This window comes from Danio rerio, chromosome 15, assembly GCF_052040795.2.
Source record: "Danio rerio strain M-AB ecotype USA chromosome 15, GRCz13ab, whole genome shotgun sequence".
Lineage (NCBI taxonomy): Eukaryota > Metazoa > Chordata > Actinopteri > Cypriniformes > Danionidae > Danio > Danio rerio.
Window position 1 is genome coordinate 4,085,893 of NC_141035.1, and position 19,341 is coordinate 4,105,233.

A 19,341-nucleotide genomic window follows, 5' to 3' on the forward strand; every position below is an offset into this window, starting at 1 on the left:
GAGCGAGTTCGGTGCTCAAGTCTGCATCGGTGCGTCCTCGATATCAAGATCACATCTGGGAAGTTTCACGCGTCCTCCGTACTTGCGGTCTTGAGTATTGGAACTGAACTTAGGCAGCTGATGATGACGTTGCACGAGAACACGACGACACAAGACCGCTGAAGAACGCATATTGAGAAACCATGGACATAAGTGGCAACTTGTCAAAGAGTCAAGTTTAAAGTCAAGTTCAGTTGGAGTCCACCAGAATCGATAGTCTGCAGAACAAACCGTCGTTATACAATAACTTGCTAATTACCCTATCCTGCCTAGTTAACCTAATTAACCTAGTTAAGCCTGTAAATGTCGCTTTAAGCTGTATAGAAGTGTCTTGAAAAATATCTAGTCAAATATTATTTACTGTCATCATGGCAAAAATAAAGTAAATCGGTTATTAGAGGTGAGTTATTAAAACTTAGAAGTTTTAATTATGCTTAGAAGTGTGTAAAAAAAACTGTCCATTAAACAGAAATTGGGGAAAAAAATAAACAGAGGGGCTAATAATGTTATATATAAATATACAAATTATGAAAAATGATAAAGAAATACAATTAAACAAAAACCGTATTAAACAGAAAATTAATGGTATTATTAACAGACAATTAAGTATTATTCCACTAGAATTAATCACTATTAGTGACAATTTACTTTTTATTCAATATTATTCATTCATTCATTCAAGTGTCGCCACAGTGGAATGAATCACCAACTTTATTCAGTATAAATGTACAATCTTCTGATAAAAATAGCAACAATATTAGAAATGCACAACAATAAAACTTTTTACATAACAATTATGTATCTACATGTCCACGTGATTTCCAACATTATATACAAGGTTTCATTTTATTCATCATTTCTCTTCTTCTTCTTCTTCTTCTTCTTCTTCTTATTATTATTATTATTCTAAACCTTTTGGAAAAAAAAGTCTCTTCTACTTACACAGACAAAAATAGGAAAAATATAGTAAAGCTTTTATAAAATATAATTTTTTAATATTTTTTAAATATTATTTATATATTTCTGCTGGCAGTTTTTTTGCTTCCTTCTTCCAGTCTTCGGTGTCCTTCAGAAAATCACAGTCAAATACTGATTTGGTCTTTATTAATTTTAAGACTTTTTTCTTGCTTTTTTCTTCAGGATGTTTTGAAAAAAATCAAGTTAAAAAAATAGCATTTATTGCAAACAGAAATGATTTGATAGTAATAAAAGTCACTTTATGTCAAAGAATTATAAGAACTACTACAACAAACACAACTCCTGTTTGTGTTTTTGGTATTAAGGCATATAATAAGGCATATTTACAGCCCAAATTCAGAAAAAAAAATCAATCAGCATCTTCAAAATGAATGTCTTCCAACTGATTTAAGCCTCATTCACACTACGAGCGACTCACAGCGGCAAAACAACAAGCGACTGTTCATTTCAACTGAGAATGAGCGACTTCCGGCGACCGTTGGTGACCAGGTGGGCATGTCAAGTGATGCAACAAATATAAGAATCCTTCAACTTTATGCAAATGAAGAGTGTCTTTATTGAGCGACAGCTAACAGAAGCACCTGTAGAGCTCACATGATCCTCTCGCAGCTCGTTAAAAGGCTGGTTGTATTCTCCATGCTGTAGACCAGGGGTCACCAGTCTCGGTCCTGGAGGGCCGGTGTTCCTGCAGGGTTTAGCTCCAACTTACCTCAACACACCTGCCTGGATGTTTCAAGTATACCTAGTAAGACCTTGTTTAGCTTGTTCAGGTGTGTTTGATTAGGGTTGGAGCTAAAATCTGCAGGACACCGGCCCTCCAGGAACAGATTTGGTGACTCCTGCTGTAGACCTTCGCAGACCTGCGTTTGCAGCAGGCCGCCACCAAGAGCGACAGGCAGCTACAAAGTCGATGCCAGTGTGAATGAGGCATTACAAGCAATGGAAGAGAAAAAGGAAGAAGTCTTATATTCGTAAACAATACAGGTACCATTTAAACGAACCACTCTATAATGGACCTTGTTGTCATCCCTTAGGATTTGTGTGCTAGATAACACTTTCACGTCTTAGCGTGGACACCTTTGTCTCGATGTAGGTCAACATGTTGCTCATTCGTCTTTTGTTGCCTTTATCGTCGCTGCTTATCCCTGAATCTCCCCTCTTCCTGAGGTTCAGCTGGGCTCTGAAGGCCTTGCAGAAGATAAAGTATATGAGTGGATCCAAACACGCATTCAGCGCCGATAGCAGAACCGTCAGTTCCTTCAGGACGTAGACCGCCTGCAGCGTGCAAGACTTAGTCTGAAGTTTGATAAACGCGTAAGGAAGTCTCACCAAGTGATAGGGCACAAAGCACACGCAGAAAACCAGCACCAGCACCAGCATGTTGCGCTTCGACTTTTTGAACATGTTTTTGCTGGACGTGGCCTGCGTGGACAATTGAGCTTCCCGGATTTTTTGTAGCGTCAGCCAATAGAGACCGATCAGGGATACAAGCACAAAAATGAAGACCACCATGGACACGCTGTGAGTGATTTTGTAGGCCAGGCTGAGCTGGGGACTGTGCAAAGCCTCGCAGCCCATTTTCTCAGAGGTGTAAGTGTAACTCCAGGATGTCTTGAGAAAGAGGATCAGGTAGACTGAAGACAAGGCCAACAGAGAGATCCACGTCGCTACAGAAATGTGGCGGGCGGCACGGACTGTCTGAAGGGTGTGAGTCTCCAATGGACGGGCTATCTTCAGGTACCTGAGGAACATAAAGAGATAAAGTAAGTAAATTGATATATATTTCGTGTCTATTTTGTTATCAGCACCCATCTTGCAACAATCCAATCGGTTCCCAAAAGACAAAAACAAGCAGTAGCCTGCAGTTTCAATTATATTTACATACATTAAATAATGACTATCTTTACTTCTGTTTCATGTCAATTTTAAAGTCCCTGTTAAATCAAAGTTAAAGATCTTTTGTTGATAGTTTTAATATGTTTGTCTTAAATGGAATGAAATGGGAGTCTACCCAGTCTCGTGGCAGTTCATTATATAGTCATGAAATTTAATCTATCAATTTGTACTTACAGATCACATTTTGCTTTTTGTTCAAGTTCCTCAACACAACATTTAACCTATTGTATTTCAATAGGGAATTCTTCATGTTCCTCAACATAATTTTTGACCTACTTTTAACTTATTGTATTTCAACAGACGTTCGTGTTCCTCAACACAATTTGTAGCCTATTGTATTTCACATGACTATAGTCTACCTTTTGTATCTCCCAACTAGTCAGAAACACACACACTTTCAAAAATATTTTGAAACGATGATGACCGGGTACGAGTCCGGGGAAGAACGGTTCCAGGAATCAAAACAAAATCCCAAAAATAAAGCGAACGAGGTCATAACGGGGTGAGAATGTGGTCAAAATCCGAAAACGTGGTCAAAATCAGACGAGGGCTTTTATTTCTTTTGGACGGCTTTTTGTGAATCGTTGTTGGTCGGGTTCAGGGAAGGAGGAGGGAGGGTGGTTGCACGGTCAATCATTCTGTCATTCAGACAGACGGGAGTTCGTTTGACAGCGACCTCTGGTGGGTTCGGCGAACGGCGCTCACGAAAGACGTTTGAGGCGCGAAAAAGCATGCACAGCGGCCTCTCGCGGATTCGCTGAAACAAAAACTGCACGAATACGTAGCTCCCGGGGAGTATTTTGTGAAAACGTCTCCAAAAACGTCCACGGGACTACGTTTTCAGAATGAGCCTGGACTGCTTTCTTCATGTGTTCAATACTTTTTCCCTGTGTCATTTCATTTTATTACACATAACTTCATTTTTTAAGTAGTGTTGTTTTCTTTTCTTTGCTTGTTATTAACATCCAGTGAAAATTTCAAGTCAACAGCACCTTAAAAATGTTTTTTTTTTTTTGGAGAAATAGCCTATTTGTAATTTGTAGCCTATTGTATTTCACATGACTATAGTCTACCTTTTGTATCTCCCAACCAGTCAGAAACACACATTTTCAAAAACATTTTAAAACGATGATGACCGGGTTCGAGTCCGGGGAAGAACGGTTCCAGGAATCAGGTAAGAAAACAAAAACAAAATCCCAAAAATAAAGCGAACGAGTTCATAACGGGTGAGAATGTGGTCAAAATCCGAAAACGTGGTCAAAATCAGACGAGGGCTTTTATTTTTTTTTGGACTGCTTTTTGTGAATCGTTGTTGGTCGGGTTCAGGGAAGGAGGAGGGAGGGTGGTCGCACGGTCAATCATTCTGTCATTTAGACAGACGGGAGTTCGTTTGACAGCGACCTCTGGTGGGTTCGGCGAACGGCGCTTACGAGAGACGTTCGAGGCGCGAAAAAGCATGCACAGCGGCCTCTTGCGGATTCGCGGAAACAAAAACTGCACGAATACGTAGCTCCCGGGGAGTATTTTGCGAAAACGTCTCCAGAAACTTCCACGGGACTACGTTTTCAGAATGAGCCTGGATTGCTTTCTTCATGTGTTCAATACTTTTTCCCTGTGTCATTTCATTTTATTACACATAACTTCATTTTTTAAGTAGTGTTGTTTTCTTTTCTTTGCTTGTTATTAACATCCAGTGAAAATTTCAAGTCAACAGCACCTCAAAAATGTTTTTTTTTTTTTTTGGAGAAGTAGCCTATTTGTAATTTGTAGCCTATTGTATTTCACATGACTATAGTCTACCTTTTGTATCTCCCAACCAGTCAGAAACACACACACTTTCAAAAACATTTTAAAACGATGATGACCGGGTTCGAGTCCGGGGAGGAACGGTTCCAGGAATCAGGTAAGAAAACAAAAACAAAATCCCAAAAATAAAGCGAACGAGTTCATAACGGGTGAGAATGTGGTCAAAATCCGAAAACGTGGTCAAAATCAGACGAGGGCTTTTTTTTTTTTTTGGACGGCTTTTTGTGAATCGTTGTTGGTCGGGTTCAGGGAAGGAGGAAGGAGGGTGGTTGCACGGTCAATCATTCTGTCATTCAGACAGACGGGAGTTCGTTTGACAGCGACCTCTGGTGGGTTCGGCGAACGGCGCTCACGAGAGACGTTTGAGGTGCGAAAAAGCATGCACAGCGGCCTCTCGCGGATTCGCTGAAACAAAAACTGCACGAATACGTAGCTCCCGGGGAGTATTTTGTGAAAACGTCTCCAGAAACGTCCACGGGACTACGTTTTCAGAAAGAGCTTGGATTGCTTTCTTCATGTGTTCAATACTTTTTCCCTGTGTCATTTCATTTTATTACACATAACTTAGTGTTGTTTTCTTTTCTTTGCTTGCTATTAACATCCAGAGAAAATTTCAAGTCAACAGCACCTTAAGAAATGTTTTTTTTTTTTTTTTTTGGAGAAATAATGTTTAATACTCATTTCCCCCAAGTGTGAACTTCTCCCAAATGTTCCCACTAAGCAGTATACCTGTTTGCAGCGATGAAGTCCATGAAGAGAATGCTTGCATACATGTTGATATAAAATCCAGTTGCTCCGAAGCTGCAGTAAATATTGCGCATGGTCTCTGAACTGCTAGCATAGTTAGCAATGCGCAAAGGTAAACAAAGGCAAAGGAAGAAATCAGCCGCTGCCAGGTTCTTCATGTAGACTGTGACACTGGATTGTACACGTTGTCTGTTGCAGAAATACACCCGCATCGTGACGCAGTTCAGCACCAGACTGACAAGAAACACAAGAGAGTATGCAAATATGAAAACAGGATGAGCTGGGATCTTGGACAATTCGCAGGAAACATTTGCTTCTGTGCGAGTCCAATTTGCCTCTATGATGCCATTGAGGTCAGCGGTGAAGCTGGTTAGTGGTTCTGCACTTCGAAGAATTTCTGAAGCTGCCGACTCCATCTAAATGCACAAGAGAGGGAGAGAGAAAAAGGAAATGAAAATAAATCTACCAATTCACAAAATGTATGTTTACCAAATATATCAACAGTTGAAGTCAGAATTATTAGCCCTCCTGAATTATTAGCCCCTTATATAGGATCTTTTAAACACATTTCTAAACATAACAGTTTAAAATAATTTGTGAAAACTTTTTTTTTTTTTAAATCCTTTCCATTATGATGGTACATAATTTTACTAGATATTTTAAAAGATCCTAGTATTCAGCTTTTGGTGACAACTAGGTTAATTAGGCAAATTATTATTGATTGTTATTACAATTACAATTATTGATGGTTTGTTCTGTAAAAAAATGCTTAAGGGGGCTAGTAATACCAATCTTAAAATAGTAAAAAAAAAATAACAACTGCTTGTATTCTAGCTGAAATAAGACTTTCTCCAGAAGAAAAAAGATATTACAAAAATATTACTGTGAAAAATTCCATGCTCTGTTAAATATTGTTTGGGAAATAATTAAAATAGAAAAAACTATATTTCAAGAGTTCCCACTTAGACATGCTTGGCATTTATAGCAGGTTTGGCATGCTGTCCCGGGAGAGAACCCTGAGCTCGGAGATATTTGAGCCCAGGGGTTCCGCCCGGTCAATAAGCACATCAGGGGATCCGAGATCAGGTAGGTCTCGATCGCTCCCCCTTTAGAAAGGGAGAAAAAGGAGGAGATGGGGTGGAAGGGAGGATTCTTCCAAAAAGAAGATAGAGCAAAAAGAAGAAAGTGATCCATTTGTATTAAGCTAGGACAGGGCCGGGCCCGTGGCATAGGCAGTATAGGCAAATGCTAAGGGCGCTGTACAGCCAGACATGAGCGCGGTTAAGTTGGTTTTGTTTTCTATATTCATGACACACATTCAGTGATGGATGGACAACAATAACTCAAAAACCTCTTACCCTAAAAATATCTAAAGTGTGGTTTCCTACAAAAAGACAAAGCTGGTTATGTTTCACAGCTGTCTTTCTTTTTTTTTTTTTTCGCTCGATATTACGAGCACTGCTCTGTTTAAGCCCTCGCAATATGCGTTTGGCTGGAAAAGCTCGCGCATTGAGGAGCTCTTAGTAAGGGACCGTCGAAAAAGTGCTTCTTTTTTTTCCGTTTTTTTTTTTTTTGTTGTTACTCTGTCCTGCGTGTTTTATTTTAAACACAACAAATTTTCTCTTAAATTTGCACAAACAGTTATTAAAGTAGTCGAATGCTTCATTATAGATCTGTGCATTCTTACATTAACACCTCTGTTATCAAACAAAACACAATGAGAGATTCACCAGCTGCTCTTCACTAAATAACCAACACAATCTCACAGCAATTCGTAACTTTTTCATTTAGTGGCTAATTCGTATGAATTCGTACGATCTAGTTCGTACAATTTAGTACGATTTGCTTATCCCCCAATGACGGTTGGGGTTAGGGGTGGGGTCAGGTGCCACGCCTCCTTTTTAAAATCGTACCATTTCGTACGACTGAACTTGTACGAATTCGTACGAATTAGCCACTAAACTAGCAAAACGTAAAATACTTACGTTTTCTCGTGAGATCAGGCTGAAATAACTATAGTAACTTTATTCAATATGCAAATACGAATAAAAGCTATTTTATAGCTTTATTTAATTTCTGTATAGGCCATTGATATTAATAGGCTAAACCTTTTATTTTATTGTCAATATTTTCTAATGTTTGCTATGTATTCTATCATTTGAAGCTATTTGTTGTGCCATATTTTTTACATTCCAACGTTGATGTGACGGGGCGCCACCTGAAATCTTCTATAGGGTGCCAAATTGACTAGGGCCGGGCCTGAGCTAGGATCACTCTGATTGGATTATTACTGATTACAGATGAGTGGCCAGCAGTGCACAATCATATCACGTGCTCCTCTCGAAATTAGTTTGTGAAACTTCACATGGATCAATAATAGTATATAATGGATAAGAAAAAACTGTACTAAGGCATGAATTCTTTGATGAAATGTTTTGATCCACTTGTCTACTATACAAAGCACCATAATGGAAAGATGTCCGCACATCGCGGTCATTCTGCTTTTACTGAATCTTTTGGTTTTGGGCATACAGAAAGTGACTCGCGTCCATCTGCCGGAAAAATATTCTAAACGCTTAAAACATAAAGTGATGTCTGCAGAAGCTGTTGTTGGAGGAAACAAGCAGACATTATCACTGTATTTGCCCTGGCTCAGTCCCGCTTGTCTGCAAAGTACAGTATGTGATACACACATACACACACGAATGAATGGTTTGTGAGTGCGCACCCAAGTTTAGAAGACACGCTTACACTTGCTAAATGTACCGTACTCTGACGTCAAACCAACCCAGGTGTGGACCAAAAGTGCTAGTGTGAAAGCTTTCTCAGACCCACTGTAAATGCTGCTCAATGAACCACTGTCCATCTCTCCTGTGTCTGTGTTGATGGTGTCCGAATTAGCTGTTTTTTATCCACTGAACGAAACCCCTTTTATGCAAACCCTTCCCTCTTTGGCCACTCGACAATTCCACCTAAACATAGCTGTAAACACATACTTCCCTCACCTTTTTCAAACTAGAGGTGTGAGAACAGCCTGCTGAGACAGCGAATCCCCCCTGACCCTTCTAACTGTGTGCACACAGGATGCACCCTTGCACTTAAAGATAGAGCTGTATAGAATAGAAAGAGGCAGGGTTTTTGGGCCAAACGGAACTGCATTTCTCTTGATTTTCTGAGAGAAAAGGTCATCAGTCTTTATTATGTGCTTTAACACTATGTAAAAATTGTTGGTCTTCCTGCTTCACATACCCTATATGACTGAAGTTCCTGTGCGAGAAAACCAACAAACCTTTCACAAGTCTATTAATAAGATTCATTTGAGTATTTATAATAAACATGTGACTTCCCAGAATGGTCTAAAGCAGGGGTCACCAACCTTTTTGAAACTCAGAGCTACACTGCAAAAAATGCTTTTCTTACTTAGATTTTTTGTCTTGTTTCTAGTCTAAATATCTAAAAATTCCTAAATCAAGAAGAATGGTATACACAAGCACAACATATTGTCTTGTTTTGAGAAATAATATGCCCATATTAAGTGAGTTTTTTCTTAAAATAAGCAAAATAATCTGCCAATGGGGTAAGCAAAATAATCTTACGTCAAAAGAAAAAACAAGATTAATTTGCTTTCCCCATTGGCAGATTATTTTGCTTGTTTTAAGGAAAAACTCACTTAATATTGGCATTTTATTTCTCAAAACAAGACAATATGTTTTGCTCGTCAAGAAAATTCTTCTTGATATAAGACATTTTAGATATTTAGACTAGAAACAAGACAAAAAATCTAAACAAGAAAAGCATTTTTTGCAGTGTACTTCTTGGGTACCGATTAATGTGAAGGACCACCAGTTTGATACACACTTCTCAAATGTCAATTGTGCTCAATGTACTTGTAATATGTGTTATTATTATTAATTAATGATATTCATCTATGTCAGGGTTTTTCAAAGTCTAAGACAGTGGGCCTCCCTTTTGACACAACTTATCCATTGGTGCCCCCCTCCTCCCAAACACGCACCACGCACACACACACACACACACACACACACACACATATATATATATATATATATATATATATATATATATATATATATATATATATATATATATATATATATATATATATATATACACACACACACACATATATATATATACAGTATATACAGTATATATATATATATATATATATATATATATATATATATATATATATATATATATATATATATATATAAACAGTATATATATATAAAGACAGACAGATGTCAGACTGTTAACTCACTTTTATCATCATTTGCATGAAAGTGCAATTATATAATAACAAGTATTTTAATATAAAGTTTTTAAGGATGATGGTTCAATATGAATAGAACAGATCCAAGAACTGTCCATCCCAGTCAAAACAGTCGAAGTTTAGCGGGTCTCATGCTGTTATTAGCCAAAATATCTTGACAAACCACACATAAAGGTCGTGGTTCATCAGCTGGTCCTGTCCACGTCAATCCTAAACTCAAATACTGATCATCATATCGTCGTCTTTTGGGTTTAAGCCCTGAACTTGAAGGCTTTGAATCGGGGGGTCTCAGAAACCGATCCATTGTATTAGCAGGCATCTACCTGTATTGGCGGGCTTGCCAAACAGAAGCGAATTCACAGCTATGGCCTTCTGGGTAAAAAAGGTTTTCTTATTTTAGACGTATTACTTTTTTTTTTTAGCTTTGTTTAATTAAAACGTTTAAATATAATAAAAATACATATAATAATTAAACTTTTATTATATAATATTTTTTCCCGCGCCTCCCCTGACATGCTCTGGCGCCCCCCAGGGGAGGTGCGCCTCACACTTTGAAAACCCCTGATCTATGTGAAGTCACTTATGTGAAATATTTCTCACAATAGTTGTCAACAATGATCTAACAAGATAGGAAACAGAAAAATGCACTGTAAAATACTGCAAATACACAGCTTTTAGTTTGTTAATTGCGCTGTCTATTTCAGTTCCTCACAATATCAACGCGGCAACAATGCACCTTAACACACTTCCTTTTTAGACCAGCACACCCATGAGTCCACAAAGTGGCGCAGATAGATTTTCTATTTACACAACGTGGCACAAAATAGGGTTGCGCTGGTTTAAAAATAGCAACACAAATCCTCCACTCTACTGCACTCGCTGACGCAGGAAAAGCAGACACACAGGTGGGAACGATGGGTGAGGAGAAGCAGCTCATTTGCATTTAAAGCCACAGGCTACAAAAACAACTACTCTGTATTCAGACAACAAAACGGGCATATTCTAAAGGCTATAATCAATTATCTGATGGGTATTTTGAGGTAAAACTTTACAGACAGATTCTGGAGACACTAAAGGCGTATCTTACGTCTTGTAAAAGAGATAAAATAGGTGCCCTTTAATATAATACTCTACGTATACTCTATGCATGCTTCATTATGCATTATGCAGCTTTTATATGCAATAAATTCAATAGCCATACAAGTTCTGTTTTTCAGATTATTTATATATTTTCTGAGAAGGTCCAAATATAAGAACAATATTTCTCTGTGTTATTTCAGGGTTTTGAACTTCTCTTAACTGCGAGAGAGTGCATCATGTGTTAAAAAGAATTGCATTGCATATTTAAGTGTTGCAGTTGCCATCAGTAGATCTGCTGTGATCAGATTTTGTTCAGAAGTGCTAACATTGACATATGGGTAGGGCCAGACAGAATCTGTGGATACTTTTGGCTATTTTGTAAAAAAATCTGCGTATTTATACAAAATAGTTTTAAGAGTATCATAACGAAAAACTTAACATGTGAAATAAAAATAATACATTTATTGAATGTTTACAGTGCAAATCCAGTTAGATCCACTTGATTGGTAAACAAAGCAAGTTTCTCATATAATACATCTAATAAAAGACAGGAAATATTACTTTACAAACTGTATTGTAAATAAATCAAATGAACATTTTAATATTATTATTTTATCACAATCACGTTAGTGAAATTAATAAAAACAATGGATAAATATAAATTTACACACATTTACACTAGTAAATACATGGACTCAATGATGGGTTAAAAATCTGCGGATTTCTGTCCGTGCAGATTCTGTGTGGGCCTACATATGGGCAATAGAAAGACGTGTTTAAGCAACACCTTAAAAAGTTTATGAGGGATTTTGTTCCTTATAACTTTGTCTTTTTCTAACTTTTGCTTAGTGCATTACAGCTGAAGTCACAATTTTATTAGCCTTCCTGTTTTTACTTCTTTTTTTAAAGGTGCAGTAAGTAAGTTTGACACCCAGTGGTTTTGCACATCTGGTTTAAAACAAACGCAAGTTCAGGTTGCCAGATTGACGACACCAACAGCAGTGTGCCTGATTGTCAAGCCTAAAGGCTGATTTAAACTGTTCTAACAGTAAAAGCAATGAGAGAGAAGGGATATTTTCCATATTAAAAAGAGCTTTGTTCTAAACAACACCTGAAATGGCTTGAAACAGCTTCTATTTCTTGCAGCTAAACAACAGAAAACGGACAATAATCATCTAAGATACACCTCACGTGCTTTATACAGTGTTAAATGCTAATAATGTGAGTTTAAATGCCATGTTACATGACGTTTATTGACATGCTACTGAAAGCAGCAGCAGATTTGAACCTGCATCTACATTTAATAATGTTAAACAGGTTTAATATGTATTAATTAGATTATAAACATTACTATTTCGTTGTTTACCATTTTTGTATTCTGTGCTTCTGAATGGCCTTTTCAAATTTCTTTCGCATTTCGTCTGGTGCAAGCAGCCCAATTGCAACATGTTTTTGGTTTTGCTATTAATAAATATGCTGGCACCAACCACATAACTCACGTTTCATTTCTCACTCTCGCTTTAACAGGTATATTAATAACTGCAGTACATACAAAAACACAGTGTGAAAATCTGAGACTTGATCAGTGTTTTCCTAAATGTGTTATCGAAGCTGTTTGAGAAACCATATTACCCCCCGCCCACCAATATTGATTGATAAGCATGATAAGCATGTTTGTTGTTTCACGTCCGCCATTTTCAGAGTGTGAGTCAAATCGATGTCACTAAAGGAACGCCCTTGCTCTATTTCTAAATGAACACCCCATTCACAAGGGGCGTCAGCGTCAACGCTTCCCATTCACTTTGAATGGGTGACGTCAGGCATTGCCGAACTGCATTGTGGATCCATCGGCGCCGCTTCAGAGGCGTTGCTCGCTGCAGAAGTTTGGACTAGCATAACTTTTCAAGCGCCGATGGAAGCATATACAGCAATACAACAGCTAGACAGTGGCCTATTGCTGACTGGATTTCATTGGCTGACGCTTCTATGACGATCGCTTCAGCCCAAACTTCAGACACACCTTCAGTCAAGCGTTGACGCTGAAGCCCCATGTATATCGAGCGTAAGGCTCATTGAGCTCAACACAATATCAACATTCACCACATGATTGCTGTAATCGGAATTATTGTCTGTAACTTTAGGTAAGTTTGCAAACATGTGTACTTTTCATTGCGTCTACCTTAAACTTCAGCCGTTTGTACTTCTTACGGTTACAGAAGCTTCCTGCCATCTTAACGGTGCAGCTGAAAAGTGCGAACACGTTGCCTCACGTGCGCGTCCCTCCATTAGAAATAAAATAACGAATTGCCTGCAGGTTCTGGACCAGAAGCGCCGCTCCACACAGCGCCTTGAAGTTTAGACCTCTAAACATGGGTTTCTATCAGGGTTCACACAACGACGCTTCAAGTCGGCGGCTGTCCACGGCTCCCACCCACCACTCAGGACACTTCATATTTCTGCCGCGCCACTGAGCGCCATCTTAATAGTTTCATTTTAAATAACAAATAATGTGCGTGTCTGGTGTGCCGTGTCGCGGCTCTGAGCGGCGCATCCGGTGTGTGACGCCCTTTATTCAGTGTGCGTGGTTATTAGTCTTGGTGTTCAATCTCAGAACTTTAAACTAGCACACAGTTGGCTGTAAAATTATACAGATACAAATGATTTTATAGTCTCTGCTTGGTCTGTGTCCGAGTCGTACATGTACGGCTGAATGCTGGTCCTCTCACTCATGTTGCATCTCTCTGTCCATCGGTTGCCAAACACAGAGCGGGGGAGCTCTTGGCTCCGCCCCCTTGTTAATTTGGGCGGGAAGTCTAAACTAACACATTATAATAAAACATCTGGACTGTGTTTTGAACTGAACCTAAACTGGCACACTCAGAATAACCATAATATTAATATTAAATCATAAAAAAAGGGGCAAACTATGTGCCCTTTAAAATATGATTGTTGCTGCTTGTTCAGATTACTTACTTAAAATGAGCTGAATCAACACAATTCTTCAGTTTTTTGGGAGACAACTTAAATTTGTAAAAATTAAGTTAACTTATTTAATTTGTGTTAAGACAACATGAAGGAATTGTGTGGAACCCAACTGCTTGCACCTCACATTTTCAGAACCGAAAGCATGTGTCATATCCAACATCACAACATTGGTTACCATTTAAGTTATCTTGTTTTTGGTGCCATAGTTGTCTCTTCTTAATTCATAATTTGTCTTTTTAAAGTTTTCTCAGAACAAATTCCTTTATATGGACTGGTTCGCTCCCTGAGAACACCATATTAATTGGTAACACTTTACAATAAGGTTCATTAGTTAATGCATTTACTAACATGAACTAATCATGAACAACACATGTACAGCATTTATTAATCATAATTAAACATTTACTAATGCATTATTAACATCCAAGTCCAAGCTTGTTAACATTAGTTAATGCACCATGAGTTAACGTAAAACTAACAATGAACAACTGTATTTTCGTTAACTAACATGAACAAATACAGTACTAAATGTATTGTTCATTGTTTGTTCATAAATGCATAATTTAACATTAACTAATGAACCTTTTTGTAAAGTGTGACCTAATAATTAACAGAAGAGCAAGTTTAAGAACAAACCCATGTGCGTACACACGTGTTGTGAATTAGGCGAAACGTTTTCGTGAGAATTTCAAATGTGCATATATATAAGAAAAACTTATGCAAATATTATTGAATGAGACACATTGTTTTCATATATCCACCTATGTCAGTGTTTCTCCTGGTCCTTTTAAAGGTTTGATCGTCAATCCAGCACAAACATCTTTAAAAATGCAAAAATGAAGTGACATTTTCTTTAAAAAAGTGTAAAATCATCCCCCAGTTGAGTAAAGTTATCTGAAAACAGGATTATTTAGCTTTTTTCAGGAAAAATTCACTTCCTATTGACTTTTTCTGAAAACTTTTAACTTAAAAAAACACTTCTTAATCGACAGACAGACAGACAGACAGACAGACAGACAGACAGACAGACAGACAGACAGACAGACAGATAGATAGATAGATAGACAGACAGACAAATTAGAAAAAAGGACAAGACAATTTTTACTGTATGTTTTTCTTGTTTCTGAAACAGAAGTGCTTTTCTTTTGTCTGACAAAACTGCACCGGCAGCACATTTAATCTGACAGCAATCAAGACAAACCCATGAACAACACAGACAAGTTGTTGCACACAGGATACCACATTCACAAAGACAAAACCCAAATGAATATCTACAGTAGATATTATCTGCGACAACATTATAAGCAGTAGCATAATAATTCACAAATCTGTAACAAAAAAACCATTTGAGTATGAGTACACTATATGCTATATATCTGTTAATGCTAATCTTTCAACAGACATTTAACTGACTATAAGAAACTTAGCAATGTAAACACTAACCCTATTCCTATTTCAGTCAACTTAAAATCGATTGAGAATTAGTTGGCAATGGCATGTACTCTATGCAATGTAATTTAAATTCAACAAACAGACCGTCAAAATAAAGTGTGACCTTTCATTCAGTTAATATTTAGTTAATGCATTAATTTATTAGTGTAATAAATATTAAGCATATTTTAAAAGTTTGAGCATGCACCCAAAAATGTTGCTGTTTGTTCAGACTACTTATTATTTAAAATGAGCTGAATCAACACAACTCTTGAATTTTTTGCAACAACTTACTAGTTTTATGTTTATTCCACCTAAATTTGTAAAAATAAATAAATAAATAAATGAAATAATAATGATAATAAAAAAATTGAGATAACTTATTTGATTTGTGTTTGGACAATATGAAGGATTAGTGTGATTTACAGTGTATATTAAACTACTAAGAAGTTCTGAGGCAGTAAATTAAGTCTCATTTTTTAAAAAAAAAATGTTGAATTAAATATTTTCAAATTTATTTGAGCTATAAACTAACTAGATATTAGGTGCTCAACTAATAAAAGAAAAATAATTATGTTTATTTTGCAATAAATCTTTCTGTAATAAATGAACCAAAACGACACTTGTCATACACTGATAACAAAAGTGATGCACAAGGATAATTCCAGTGAAATTAAACCACATATGCCATATATACTGCAAATAAACATCATACTTAAGAGTTTTAGTCTTGTTTCTAGTCCAAATATCTAAAAATTATTTAATCAAAACCATTTTCTAGACAAGCAAAACATATTGTCATGTTGTCTTATGTGTGTGTGTGTATATATATATATATATATATATATATATATATATATATATATATATATATATATATATATATGACTTTGATCTTTGATGTCGACTTTGATGCTGAAAATTTAAGTTGAACAAAGTAAATTTTTTTGACACTTTAGTACACTTGAAGTCAGAATTATTAGCCCCCTTTTATTTATTTATTTTTTTTAAATATTTCCCAAATTATGTTTAACAGAGCAAGAACATTTGCACAGTATGTCTGATAATATTTTTTCTTCTGGAGAAAGTCTTAATTGTTTTATTTCGGCTAGAAAAAAAGCAGTTATTAATTTTTTAAACACTATTTTAAGATCAAAATTATTAGCCCCTTTCAGTTAATTTTTTTCCGATAGTCTACAGAACAAACCATCATTATACAATAACTTGCCTAATTACGCTAACCTGCTTAGTTAACCTAATTAACCTAGAGAATCCTTTAAATGTCACTTTAGGCTGTACAGAAGTGTCTTGAAAAATATCAAATATTATTTACTGTCATCATGGCAAAGATAAAATTAATCAGTTATTAGAAATTAGTTATTAAAACTATTATGTTTAGAAATGTGTTGAAAAAATCTCTCCGTCAAACAGAAATTGGGGGGAAAAAAAAAACTGGGGTTCTAATAATTCAGGTGGGCTAATAATTCTGACCTTAAATATAGCTTGAAATAACAATGTATAAGAAATAAAGAGAAATTATAGAGAAATAAATCACAGAAAATGTACATGCAGTTCATTACAAGGATTTTGTGGTGTACTATGCAACACCAACCCAATCAATATACCACTTATAACTATCTCAAACCTTTCAAGGCTAAATGTTATTGAAAGAGAGATCAAGGCCCCATAATGCTCTTCAAAAGCATAAATAAATGGGGGGAAAATAAAAACATGAATCACACAATACAGATTATATTACTAGAATGAATAATGCTGTACAGTAAGTGCATATTCATCATCACTTCTGCTGCAAAGCCAGATTTGATCTTTGATCTCTTGCAATGCTGACAGTCGCATAAAGTGACATTTATTATTGTTCAATGACTGGTAAAAACTCTTTTTAGCAAAGGTCAGGTCTGTTCAAGGAGGCCGTTTTCAGTTTATATATTCACAAAATAAAAATCGAGGGGGGCTAATAATTTTGACTTATATATATATATATATATATATATATATATATATATATATATATATATATATATATATATATATATATCTGGAATAACAATAAAAATTATTGTAATCCTGTTCCTTGCTCATTTTAAAACAACATTACCAGGTAATCAAGCACAATCATGCCTGATTAATCACACATAATACACGACTAATGTAATTTAACGATTTGGGACGATCCTTATAGTTCAATGCACAAGCAAAAAGATCACAGATAAATAGTATACACACTCCAAAGTATTTTTTTGCTCGTTGTTCAAACTACTTGAAATTTAAACTCAAACTAAAATGAGCTGAAACAACACAATTCTTGAATTTGTTTTGGGACAACTTAATTGATTTATGTTACTTAAAATGCAATCAATTTGTGTTGGGACAACATGAAGGAATTAAGTTAACCTATTACAGTAGTTTTACACATTTAAATGGATTGCACATAAAAATAAAGTTGTCACAAAAAAAAAAAAATCAAGAATTGTGTTGTTTTTAGCTTATTTAAAGTAAGTGGGTAGAACAAACATCATTTTTTGAGTGCAAAAAAATCCCTTATGAAAGTTTTTGTTAAGCAGACATGACATACAGTACAGTTAAAGTCAGAATTATTATTATACCTGAATTTTTAGCCCCCTTTATTTTTTTCCCCAATTTCTGTTTAACCGAGAGAAGATTTTTTTCGACACATTTCTAAACAATGACAGTTTTAATAACTCAATTTTAATAATGGATTTATTTCATGACAGTAATTAATATTTGACTAGATATTTTTCAAGACACCTCTATACAGCTTAAAGTGACATTTAAAGGCTTAACTAGGTTAATTAGGTTAACTAGGCAGGTTAGGGTAATTAGGCAAGCTATTGTATAACAAAGGTTTGTTCTGTAGACTATCAAAAAAATATATAGCTTAAACGGGCTAATAATTTTTAACCTTAAAATGGTCTGTAAACAATTAAAAACTTATTTTATTCTAGCCGAAATAAAACAAATAAGACTTTCTCCTGAAGATAAAATATTATCAGAAATACTGTGAAAATTTCCTTGCTCTGTTAAACATTATTTGTGAAATATTTTTAAAAATTCAAAGGGGGGCTAATATTTCTGACTTCAACTGTATCTATTTAAATACCACAAATAAAATGAGCTGATGATTATATTTATTTAGCAAATGACATTGAACTTACTTGATATCCTCTCGTCCACAAGCTGGTCCACTGAGTTTGGATGTATGCGCTTTTATTTTTCATTCACTTCCTTCATAGCTTCCTTCTGGCTCATGCAAAGAGGAAACTGTGTTTGTTGTGTGTAATGATTCAAAGTATGAAAAGAAAAAGCATTGCAGAACCAGGTGGTTAGTGGGTGTGCATGTGTGATCGTATGTGTGTGCTTGTGCATGCGTGTGCGGTGATTGGTTGATTTTGTGGTGATATAAGAGACAGAAGCTACAAACTACAGTTGAACTACTAAACTGTGTGCTGCAATCATATTTTTAGCCTTTAATGTTACTCTTATTTGCAAGTCAAAGTTGTGTATCATTGTTTTGTTTTTTCTCAGAAGCGACATCACTACATGAAAGCAGCATGTTTTGTCCTTTTTGATAGCACTTTACTTGAAGGGGTGTTCATGAAACCTTTATAATCATGACATGACATGAATGTGAATGAGATTTCATGCATGCTTAAGACAACTGCTTTTGAGTGCCATTTGCTCGGGTATGACATATAAGACTAATATGTTTTTATCTTGAACAACTTGATATTACCAAGACAACAAAACTTTTAATAAATCTTTCATAAACATGATTGTCTTTATAATCGCATTATAATCGCAACCCAGGCTCATTCCAATTACGTACCCCTAAATACATTTCTGGAGAGCGACAAATGCGTCCCAGGAGCTACGCTTTTTTGCATTTTAGTTTTCGCAAATCCACCGGAGGTGTACAATTTTTTAGATCTCAAATTTCTCTCACAACCGCATCTCTCTTCACATAAAAATCCATCAGAGGCCACAGTTGACTGAGGGCCTACTCACACTATGCCATCCGTACCGTGCCCAGGCCCGTTTCCCGG

The 19,341-nt window shown here is 36.1% G+C and overlaps 1 protein-coding gene across 1 annotated transcript; it reads right to left on the bottom strand.

Moving 5' to 3' along the window:
- Window positions 1-1,234: 1,234 nt before the first annotated feature.
- On the bottom strand, window positions 1,235-18,632 carry gpr206 (P2Y purinoceptor 14). Its single transcript, XM_087283629.1, has 3 exons — window positions 18,454-18,632; window positions 5,449-5,882; window positions 1,235-2,758 (listed from the first exon to the last, which is right to left on the bottom strand). Exons 1-3 carry the CDS (start codon window positions 18,514-18,516, stop codon window positions 2,062-2,064), a joined length of 1,194 nt encoding a protein of 397 aa, XP_087139755.1. The 5' UTR covers window positions 18,517-18,632; the 3' UTR covers window positions 1,235-2,061.
- Between the last annotated feature and the right edge of the window lie 709 nt (window positions 18,633-19,341).

What these genes read in the sequence shown, in the direction of transcription:
- gpr206 (XM_087283629.1), bottom strand. Translation starts at nt 18,516, where the DNA reads ATGAAAAATAAAAGCGCATACATCCAAACTCAGTGGACCAGCTTGTGG. An exon ending in TGTGGACGAGAGGATATCAA is followed by an intron (nt 5,883 to 18,453) that starts GTAAGTTCAATG and finishes TTGTGCATTTAG; the next exon opens with ATGGAGTCGGCAGCTTCAGA. An exon ending in GACTTCATCGCTGCAAACAG is followed by an intron (nt 2,759 to 5,448) that starts GTATACTGCTTA and finishes TATGTTCCTCAG; the next exon opens with GTACCTGAAGATAGCCCGTC.